Source organism: Trichomycterus rosablanca, chromosome 6, assembly GCF_030014385.1.
Source record: "Trichomycterus rosablanca isolate fTriRos1 chromosome 6, fTriRos1.hap1, whole genome shotgun sequence".
Classification (NCBI taxonomy): domain Eukaryota; kingdom Metazoa; phylum Chordata; class Actinopteri; order Siluriformes; family Trichomycteridae; genus Trichomycterus; species Trichomycterus rosablanca.
The window spans coordinates 44571364-44583239 of NC_085993.1; the positions used below are offsets into that span (position 1 = coordinate 44571364).

The 11876-nt window shown below is 38.6% G+C and overlaps 1 protein-coding gene across 1 annotated transcript; it reads left to right on the forward strand.

The window, feature by feature from the left end:
• The first annotated feature begins 961 nt into the window (after positions 1-961).
• On the forward strand, positions 962-10423 carry hdac7b (histone deacetylase 7b). Its single transcript, XM_062997040.1, has 14 exons — positions 962-1029; positions 2878-3018; positions 3426-3552; positions 3667-3755; positions 3841-4011; positions 5097-5164; positions 5245-5320; positions 5456-5575; positions 6435-6532; positions 6630-6748; positions 7938-8071; positions 8812-8896; positions 9564-9672; positions 9851-10423. Exons 4-14 carry the CDS (start codon positions 3702-3704, stop codon positions 9915-9917), a joined length of 1101 nt encoding a protein of 366 aa, XP_062853110.1. The 5' UTR covers positions 962-1029; positions 2878-3018; positions 3426-3552; positions 3667-3701; the 3' UTR covers positions 9918-10423.
• Positions 10424-11876: the final 1453 nt, after the last annotated feature.

The following is an 11876-nucleotide window of genomic DNA, read 5'->3' on the forward strand; positions in this document are numbered from 1 at the left end:
TCTACCGGTGGAGCTGTGGTATTGCAATAAATCCCGACATCTCTAGTGTGATACCGGAAGAAAACAAATGCAAAAATAAATAATTTTCTTCTCAGAATAAAAGTCTGAGACTCGTTGTTAACTATGACTATACAAAGCTAATTCCAATCTACAACCAGTTCACCTTGAGGTTTTAGGATAACACATTAAAAAAGTCTTTTTGACAAACGATGTGCTGCTTTAATTTGATTCAACCTTCCAGCACTAGATTGACACTGGGAAACTCATTTCAGGGTTTTTCTAAGGTTTTGTGTTATCCATGTGCAAACAAGTAAGAACTGTTTAATTGCTCATGCATCACCACAAATTCTTCTCGTAAAAAGGTCCGTCTGTCTCACAATGGTGCAGAAACAAGGTTGTAATATATTTCTTTGTCATTTGCATCACATATTGTCATGACAAAAAGTAAAATAAGCGCACCAGAGTTGGGGTTTCGAATACATCGTATCGAATCTCAGCTCTGCCTTCCGACTGAGCTGGGCAGCAGCATGAACAACGACTGGCTGTTGTTCAGGGTTAGGGGTAAAAAGTCGGATCATAGGTCCTCATAACTGGTGCGACTGTGTCCCCTGCTGGCTGACTGATGGCGCCTGCACAGGACTGAGGAATAATGCTGATGGGGGTGTGGCCCTCCGTACACAGTGCCCGTCGGTGTATGAACTCGACTCGTGCAGGTGAAAAATGCAGTCTGTACTGACTGTACGTGCCGGAGGGGGCATATGTCAGTTGAGAGGCGTCCTCAGTCAGCGGTGAAGGGTCGAATCAGTATAGAGGACGCATTCAGGGTAATTGGATACGACTAGATTAGGGGAGAAAATTTGGGGAAAAAAGTGGGGAAAAGATAATTAAAAAAAAAAAGTTATATGTTGTTTTTTTTTATCAGTCGTCATGAAGCGGCCTGTGCCCCTGTGCAGATCCCGCTCACAGCCCTTGGTTCTGAGGGACCACTATTCACGGTGCCATATTTATGTCTGCAACAGTGATGAACATGTAAGAAACTTCCACACACAAGAGGAGAGTCAAACACACAGCACATAGATTCTAGCATTTTTAGCATTTAGAGTTTTTATCTCTTTTGTTGTACAAACTTTACATCCTAAAGAATGTCTCAATCACGTTTTTAAGGTTTAGCATAACATTTAGCAATTATTATAACCTTAATAAAGCTGCAATGAATCCACAAATAGTAAATTGCTGTGATAACTTACAGTAGAACTACTGTATATAATAGCTTTAGATTTAAGATAATCCACAAATTCTTCTTATTAGATACAACTATCTGCTACATGTTTTGATTGATTATTTTATAAGCTACACTTACCATGTAGATAAATTCATGGGAAATACAATTACTGAATTGTATTCTATTGGTTACCTGTACCCTATGTATCAATCAAAAGAGATCCCCATAGGACACCCACTCACCAGATAAAGTTTGGGTGGTGGACCATCTCAGCACTGCAATGACACTACCATGGATGGCAATTACATGGTTGTGAGAGCTGTACTGGTATGAGTGTATCAGGTGTAGCAGTGCTGTTGGGATTGTTTAAATGTACTTGTGTTAATCTCTTCTTTAGTGTTTTTGTGTTCACAGGACACTGTTTGTGTTATATGTGTAACTGGAGCACTAACCAATGATACTGCTGCGCCTGTTACACTTATACGAGTACAACAAACTCCACTGTTATCACTCCTGTCATGATTCTGTCAGGTTCATTGCAGTGCTGAGAATGTTGTGCCATCCAAATAACACCGCTCAGTGGGGATCTCTTTTACTTATTACATGTGGTGCAGGCTGTGACAAAAGTGTACTGAACAACATATAGGCTACTGTACTGTTAGAAAATGTACACCTACAATATTCCTTTGACAGGCTGCCAATCTGCAGGGCAACAAACCTTTTTTATTTACTTGCCCACTCACATCTAGGGGCAGACATGTCCTGCTTTGCTGTTTTTTGTAAAGTGGGAGGAAATTTAAAAAAAAAAACTCACATGGACACATGAAGAACATGCCGACTTCTCACAGACAGCTAAAGAGAGCAAGAATGTTTCCCTGTGGTACCAAATCCAACAGCTGTGCCAACATGAAACCCCCTAATTAATGTTAAATGTTTTTGTTAAGCCTAAGTTCACTTTATAATTGTTTTTATTAACTTTGGTGGTAAGGTTCAAGATAAGTAAGATTTATTTCAAGTTGGACGGTGTTCACTTAAGTAAATTGGCTTAAAAATGAATAAAAGTACCATTATTAGAGTGAACGTGTTACTTATATAATGTAGCGTCACCACTGGGTGCCTGGCACGGGCTTTACCCAGAAAGCCTTGCAGCAGTGGTGTCTAAGCTCACCGTAGCCGTGTATCCTGGTGTTGGGAGTAGGGTGGCTGCGGTGAGGGCTTGGTAAGTAGCTTATATGTTTGTCTGTTGTATGAATGTAGGTGTGTATGAATGGGTGTCTGTCCCTAAACCACTGAATGAACTGCCAAAGGCAGCTCACTCGTGGCCGGCGCCACAATATTTATTAATAACCCTTTTTCCTATATAAAGATAATTATTATGTGAATAAAATAATGTTTTACAAAATGTCTTGTTTTCCTTTTTCTTTGTGCAATATAAAATGTTATCATGTGAAAGCAAAAATGAAATGACAGAGGCAATCAAAGAAAATGTGATTTACTTTTCCCATAACTGTAGATGTAATACAAAGAACACATTCGGTTTAATTCAACTTTTTGGCCCTCCATAAAAAACAGCAATTAAAAATATTACAGTAATATTGTTTTTGAATACTCTGTGATCAGAACTAAGAAACACTGCTTTCTTTTTTGTCTACAAGCTGTTCCATCCCAAAAGTTGCCAAACCTCTCCTGGACCCCAGAGCCGAGATGAAAGAGTGGAAAGAAAAGCAACCAGTGATGAAGATAAAGTTAGATTTAGTGTTGAAGAATACAGTCAAAGCAGCAACCACCCTGATGAGGTAAATTACGTATTATGCATGTCTCACATCTGTCAAATACAACACTGTGCTCTGTTTATTATCTACCCTTACTTCTACATTTACATCATATACCAGACTCTTTTACTTAAATTGAGGGTTAAGGGCCTTGCTCAGGGGCCCACAGCAGCAACTTGGCACTGGTGGGGTTTAAACCTGCAACCTTCTGATTACTAGGCCAGTACTCTAACTGCTGATCTACAATTCTTATCCAAAGCAACTTCGAATTGTTACTGATGCTAGCAATTAAGGGTTAAAAGCCTTGTTCATGGTCCAAACACTGGCAACTAGTGACCTTTTGATTGCTGGTCCAAACTACTATTCCTACCACTGCCCCAACTCTTACACATAGATGCACTCATTCTTCTTTGTTTCCATGTTGTCCTTAGAGATTACAGCTAAGGCCGAATGTGAGATCGCATGCCAGCTCTTGTCAATCACTGACAAGCACCCAAACTGTTGTGCCAGTCTTTTATTTACTACAAGCCCCTTCTCCTGCTGAAACCTGCAGAACAGGTCAGAACATACACTCTTCCTATAAAACATATATATATATATATATATATATTTCTGTTTTGGTGGAGAACATCAAGATTGCTAAAATTTTACAAGTGTGGCGTTTTTGTTTAGGGCTGGCATATGACAGGCACCTGCATGATGAGAGAATGCGGAATGTATGGTTAAGACTGCGAGAGTGTGGGCTTACAGCTCAGTGTAAGGTACAGTGCAGAACAGACCAGCACACACCAGCATAGCAAGTACAGAGCCGCTCAGTGTTTTACAGTGCCATGATTTATGTTTCAGCTGGTAACAGCCAAACCTGCCAGTATGGAGGACACCAGTGTGGTTTGTAAGGACAGCTATTTTACATTTCATGGAGCTCATCCTTGGAGTCATCATCAGCTTGACAAAGCTAGAATTGCTGCGGGAACTGTGACCGAGTTGGCACTACTTGTAGCACAGGGCAACTTGAAGGTGAGACAGAGTGCTACTTGCACATCTAAGGTAACATTTTCCTGTATCATATTATAGCATTAACATATCTGGTGAAGAACTGGTTGTCAGAAAGTAAAGAAAAGAGTAAACAAAACAATACTAAGACATAGCTTAAAGTCATAGTATACCATACTAGAAAGTGCTCTGCCGAATTGTATTTTCTATAAACGAAGACTGTTCATACTCAGGACTGTTCATTCCTCCCACAGTCCAAAAACATGCAGTCAGGTTAATTGGAGACACTGAATTGCCCTATAGGTGTGTGCCGGCTGAGGCTGAGCGGCCACATGAACAACGGTTGACCTGTTGTTCAGGGGCGGGATTAAGCCAGATGGGGACTCTCTCAACTAGTGCGATTACGACCTCTGATGGCTGGTTGGTGGCACCTGCACGGAGATGGGAAAAGGAGTGCGGTAGAGGGTGTGGCTCTCCATACACAGCGCTGTACTGCACTGCACTCGTCAAGTGTTGGTGATAAGATGTTCGATTGCTGTGCACGTGGGCGGCACGGTGGCTAAGTGGGTAGCACTGTCGCCTCACAGCAAGAAGGTACTGGGTTTGATCCCCAAGTGGGGCGGTCCGGGTCCTTTCTGTGTGGAGTTTGCATGTTCTCCTCGTGTCTGCGTGGGTTTACTCCGGGTGCTCCGGTTTCCTCCCACAGTCCAAAGACATGCAAGTGAGGTGAATTGGAGATACAAAATTGTCCATGATTGTGTTTGATATAACCTTGTGAACTGATGAACCTTGTGTAATGAGTAACCACCGTTTCTGTCATGAATGTAACCAAAGTGTAAAACATGATGTTAAAATCCTAATAAACAAACAAACTGTGCACGTGTCTGAGGGGGCGTGGAGCAGCCTCGTCCTCCCCAATCAGGAGCAGGGACCAGCATTAGTGAGAGGTTGATTAACGGGTAGAAATTGGATATGCTAAAGTTGGAGAAAAAAAAAAAAAAGACAGTAAGTGAGTGTTCATACTCAGACAACATGTATGGCACAGAAAACATGACAGAATGAGGAATATAATACGCTAACTCTTCTTTTTGATCCTCCACTCCAACTAGAATGGCTTTGCAATAGTCCAAAAACTTAAGCACCATGATGCTCTGGAATTACCCCTCTCTAAGCTGATGTAAGTATTACAGTTAACACACACAGTTAATCAAATGTAAATTAATTGTTTAAAAACTTTCTCTCTCTGACACTTTTTAGGAGTTCCTTTAGTTCAGTAGCAGTTGCTGCAAAACAGCTCCAACAAAGTGTTAAAAAGATTCTTATCGTGGACTGGGTAAGAAAAACACAAATAAATATTCAATATTTCTCATCTTTTATTGAGTGCTTACATAAATCGGTTTTGCTAATGAGTGTAGGTCTTCTGTAACAAAGAATATCTTAGAAATCACCTTCTTCTGTTCTGTTTTAGGATGTTCATCACCGTAGCACAGTTCAGGAATTGTTCTACACAGACCCCAGAGTTCTCTACATCTCTCTGCATCAGTACTGTGAGACCATGGCCAGCTCTAAAAGAGGAGGTCCCAATGAAGTTAGTACCATAGTGCAAATACTAATAATAGAATAGAATGCCTGTATTTATCATCTATACAGATACACATGTAGAGTACAATTTAATTCTTTGTCCACATATCTCAGCTTGTTTAGAAGTTGGGGTCAGAGCACAGGGTCATCCATTGTACGGCGTACCTGAAGCCGAAAAAGTTAAGGGCCTTGCTAAAGAGCCTAACAGTTACCTCATGACAGCGCCCTGATTGGAACCCACAAACTCTTAAATGATGGCTCAAAGCTAGGCTACCACTGTCCCATAAATAATACAGTGATCAGCCCAAAATGTAGAGAGGGTGCTACACAAGTTAATCGGTTCCAGGGACCAGGGTTTTGCATGATCTACCTTGTATGGATTTCCTTCAGGTACTCCATTTGTCTTTTAGATGGTGATTAAATTACTCTAAGTCACTTCTAAGTGTAAGTAAGTAAGTGAATGTGTGAGTTTGATGCCTTGTGATGAAGTGGCTGAAGCCAGGGTTTTCGAGTGGGAATTTACATAATTAAAAGAATGTATATTTACACCACTGAGCTTACACCCATAAATGTCATAATGTTTGGGGGGTGGCACTGTCACCTCACAACAAGAAAGTCCTGGTCCTATCTTTGTGGAGTTTGCATGTTCTCCCTGAGTCTTCATGGGTTTCCTCCGGAAGCTCCAGTTCCCTCCCAAGGTCCGAAGACGTGTATATTAGGTAAATTGGCGACTGTTCAAAATTGTTCATGACGATGTTTGACATGGAGTTTGACCTAATAAATCATGTGTAACCTGTGACCACATGTCCTGCCATATATGGAACCAAAGTGTAAAACATCACATTAATGTTTGTTTGATTCTATAGGTTGGCTTAGGTGAAGGAGAGGGCTTCAATGTCAATGTACCATGGTCAGGCCATCTGGATTCACCCATAGGCGATACAGAATACATGGAAGCATTTAGGTACAAGATAATGTCTTTACATTTTCCTCTGAATATTTGTTTGGAAGTCACATTGAAGGTTGGAAATATATCTCACTACATTTGTGTCTCTCTGTAGGACAGTGGTCATGCCCATTGCCCATGAGTTTTCTCCCGACATGGTCCTGGTTTCCTCAGAGTTTAATGCAGTAGATGGTCATCCAGCTTCTCAGGGAGGATACAGAGTGTCTGCTAAATGTATGTATCAAATACTGGTGTAAATTAACAGTACTGGTATGTATCAGTTCATTCAGGCCATCTTTAAGTTTTGATATCTGAAGTAATTATTGAAAAGATTATTTCTGTACAGCACAGTTTCTCCCTGAAGAATTTTACGTTGATTTCTGATACCTTCATGTGTCAGTGGTAGCTCAGTGGTTAAAGTAATGAACTAATGATTGCAGGGTCACTGGGTCAGGTTCTACCCCTGCCAGGTTGCCTTTGGTGGGCCTTTGAGCAAGGCCCTTGATTTTTAATTGCTTGTATTGTATTTAATTGCAATTGTAAGATTTTTTGGATAAAAGCATCCAAGTAATGGTCAAATGTAAAAGTAAATATGCATATAAAGTTTTTCAAGCAGTGGTTGTATATCCCTTACCCATGCCACACATCTCATTGCTAATTATTTCAACTTCACAATTGACAGTTGGTGTCACAATGTTCATTGCACAAGTACTGTTTTAATTTTTAGTAAAAAATAGGTTTGAAGGGCAGCCTGATAAAGGCAGTGTGGTTGTAACGTTATATTTTCTCTAGGTCTTTATTATAAAACACATTTTAATGGAATTAATGGTACTAAAGTATTGCAAAGTATTAAGTAGTTCAGACTTAATACATAGTTCAGTTTTCTCTTTCTGACAACAGAATGTTTAACACAACTACGGTATTAACTAGTGATTTTTATTAATGCAAGAATACATTCATGGTTATAACAGGCTCACATTGTACAGTATATACAGCACATACAGAAATCCATTTACTGCATTTAAAAATGACAAAAGTTCGCTAAGCTGTTACTGAAGGGACATCTGTCTATTTTAGATCCTTTTCTATTATTTTAAAGGCAAAAATATTAAAAATAAGGAAAACACATACGTACATGCCTAATCTGAAGTGTGAATGGACTGAGCGGTTAAAAAAATCTTCCCTAAAATGTAAACTTATATAATACTGAAACTCTAGTTTCACAATGATACAGCATAATAGTTCTTTTTGTCAGCTCAGTAAAGTTCAAGCATGACTCAGTATATGACCTCCACCATATCACATGATTAGTTCTTCCTGAAATATTCACTTGCTTTTTATTTGTTTTCCTTCAACTTTCATGCAGTTATTAAGACGCAAGTTGTTAATATAGTATAGTAACTGCAAATGTGTTTGTGTTTAGGTTTTGGGGTACTGACACAGAAACTAATGAAGCTGGCCAGGGGACGTGTTGTTGTGGTATTAGAGTGCGATCATGACCTTAATGCCATTTGTGATGCATCTGAAGAGTGTATCAACGCTCTCCTGTACAGAAAGGTGATACATACAGCTTATTTAAATCTTCTTTAAATAACACTTTCAGATTACAGTTTGCATAAAGTATTCAACCCCAATTCTAAAAACTTTTGGACAGTAGGTGAATAAAAACGCAGAAATTTAACCTGTCGCTTCCTCAACCAGGATAAAGTGGCTGATGAAAATAAAATGAATGAAAAAGTTAGTAATTATAATTGTCTGCAACTGGTGACTTCTTTCTGCTCATAAACAAGTGCTGTGTAAACTGCACCCATTATGTTCTTTCCCTATTTGAAATGCCAGTTAAATATTATTTGTTGATTCGCATGAGCAGAAATAAAATATATGAAAAGCCCATGTGCTGGGAGCAGGGTTGTGGCAGCGTTGACAAAAAATGGGGTCACTGTCACAGTATACTGAAAGGAAATCTCAGAACAGTCAGGTGTAATCCGAATTAATTAGAAACTGTTGGATCACAGATGACACTGGCCATAATTAAGTAAACTTTATATCACCATGGGCTTTAAGGCTGCCATGCAAGAAAAACAACTATACAGCATTTTGTGTGTGTATGACAGCCCTTTTAGTGACCCTTGGTAGAACAAGCAGAGGGGAATTAGAATATGATGAGATGTAAAATATGTTTATTTTTGGGCCTTTATGCTTTTACATGAAAAAACTTGCAAGTCCCTGCTTTACATGACCAGTTGAATAATCATCAGATTAATAGTGAGCATAAAATGACGTCCATTTGTGTTTAGACTGCTTCCTTGTCTGACGATGTTTTTCAAAAGAAACCTTGTGCTAATGCAGTTCGGTCTCTGCAGAAAGTGCTTCAAATCCAGAGTGAGTGAGTTTTTCTCACCTTATTTCATCCGTGTCTTCTTGCTTACTTCCTCACGCATTCATAAACCACTTTTGACAGTAGATGTATAACTGTAAGTGAACAAATACTGCAGCCAACAGATCTAACTGTTTTTTTTGTTCTATTATATAAAAAAGAATGTTTTTAATACATTCTGCATGAGATGTTTAATGTTAAGATTACTGTTTGATAAAAATGTTGAGGTATTTGTTGGTTTTTCATATTATAAAATTTGAAACAAAAACTATAAGGTAAATGAAGTTCAATGTTTACATACAATTGTTGAAGACATTTGACTGTTGGGGACAATGAACATGTTATGATTTCAGTGATGTCTGCAACTTGTCTTTTGTCATTGAATGTGCATATTTCGGAATATTTTAGTTATTTGATTACTAGCCTCTATGTCTTTATTTTTAAGTATTTAATAAAAGGCAGTTGTAGTCTAGCGGTTAAGGTACTGGACTAGTAATCCAAAGGTTGCTGGTTCAAGCCCCACCTCTGCCAGGTTGCCACTGTTGGGCCCTTGAGCAAAGCCCTTAACCCTCAATTGCTTAGATTCATAAATCTAATCATTGTCAATGCTAACAGCGTTTTGTATGTGTTTAACTAATTATCATAAAGCACTGAAAACTCTCTTTCTGTTAGGTAAGTACTGGTCATCTGTGAGATTTCTAACACAAACTGGGTTGTGGTTGGAGGCTGAGAGAAAATGTTCAGCAGATAATGATGCACCCAAAGCGCTGTCTTCACTCAGGTAAAACCAATCGACTACTTCAACTCGGATTAAACAATACTGTAGTCCTAAAGTTCAGACATTGACATTTGACATATTCTACACATATAGAATTCTTATACCAGACTACAACAGACATTTTTTTCAAATCTCTGCACTGACACTAAATTCTTAATTTAAATGTGCTTTTTAAATACAGCCTAGGTCACAACGAGCCTGCGGAACATGATGAGGATGAGCTGCCCATGTGGGAAAAGACCGGCTGAAAACTTTCTGAAAATGTTTAATCCAGTTTTAAAAATACACAGGATGTCCTTCATTATTTTGAGTAGTTATTTAATAGCCATATGTTAATATGACTAAACATTGTGAACAATGTGTTTTCAGATTAAACAGGTACCAGCTGACCAAAACCATGACTTGGTCAAGACTTGAAAACATTACTTGCTTACACAAATATACGTTTTGCTGATTTTTTATGCTCTTAGATACTGCATTGTCTAAGATTTGGGACCTGGCTGAGCTTTAAAATGGTATTGATGACTTGGGCTACTGTACATTCCACTCAGCCTTACATTTATTTCCTTCTTACAACAAACCAAATGCTATTTAAATGTTTATTAGGTGTGTTATATCAGGTAGAATGCTAAAGTTAGGGTTAAAGTAATATAAAGATTTCTTTGTGAAGTTTATGGTGTTCATTTAGTCATATAGACATTAGTTCACATAATTAGTTTTGCAATTTTGTTTGTACACATTTCTGGAATGAAATAACTGAACCTTTAAGAATGTTCTTTACTGTTCTATTCAATATTTTTCATTTGTTTAACTTCATCTTATTTAGCCATTGTTGCATTTTGTCTGTTTCACCATACAAACAAGCATTTAGGTGCTTATGTAGCTCATAACAACCCTTTTTAAATTAAATGTTGCAAAGAAATCACTGCTTGGGTAGTACTTCAATGAGTTATATGATACAGTGGTGTTCAAAAAAATAGCAGTCCAACACCATTAACCTGATAAATCACTGTTTTTAGTAGAAATGCTATTTCTACATAGCAAAAAATTTACTTGAAAGTGTAGTAGAGTAATGAAAACAAAACAAACCCAAGAATTAGGACATGCATGCCGCTCATTCTGAGTAATTGAAGCATTGATTGAAAAGGGCTTGTTCAAAATAATAGCAGTGAGGAGTTCAATTGGTGAAGTCATTCATTCTGCAGAAGAACGGGTGTAAATTTTGGCCCTTATTTAAGGTAGGAGGGGGGCAAATGTTGCACAGGTTGGTCATAGCACATTTCCTTCTGAAATACTGGGTAAAATGGGTTGTTCCAGACATTGTTCTGATGAACAGCGTACTTTGATTAAAAAGTTGATTGTAAAGGAAAAAACATACAGAGAAGTGCAGCAAATTATTGGCTGCACAGCTAAAATGATCTCAAATGCCTTGAAGTGAAAACCAAAACCTGAAAGACGCAGAAGGAAGCGTGGAACTACTGTTTGAAAGGATCGAAGAATAGCCAAAATGGCACTCAGCCAATGATCACCTGCAGAAAGATCAAGGAACATCTGAAGTTACCAGTGAGTACAGAAGATGATTAAATGAAGCCAAGTTACCAGCAAGAACTCCTTGCAAAGTCCCGTTGTTAAGAAAAAGACGTTTCCTGAATGGGTTCAAATTTGCCAAGGAACACATTGACTGGTCCAAAGAGAAATGGCTCAACATTTTGTGGACTGGTGAAGCAAAATTGTTCTTTTTGGGTCTAGTGGCCGTAGACAGTATGTCAGACGACCCCCGAGCACTGAATTCAAGCCAAAGTTCACTGTGAAGACAGTAAAGTATGGTGGTACAAAATGATGATATGGGGATGTTTCTCATACCATGGTGTTACACCTATTTATCACATACGAGGGATCATGGATCAATTTAAATATATCAGAATACTTCAATACATCATGTTGCCCTGAAGAAATGTCCTTAAAATGGGCGTTTTAACATGACAATGACCCAAAACATCTTGGTTACAGACAAACAAGATTGAGGTAATAGAGTGGCCAGCCCAATCCCCTGACTTCAATCCCATAGAGAACGTGTGGGCTGATATCTGAAATGCGTTTTTTTGAGGCAACACCCAAAATTGGAATGTAGTCCAATCATCCTGGACTGGAATACCTGTTCTGAGGTCAACTCCATGCAACACAAATCTAAGAAACAGTTGTTATGC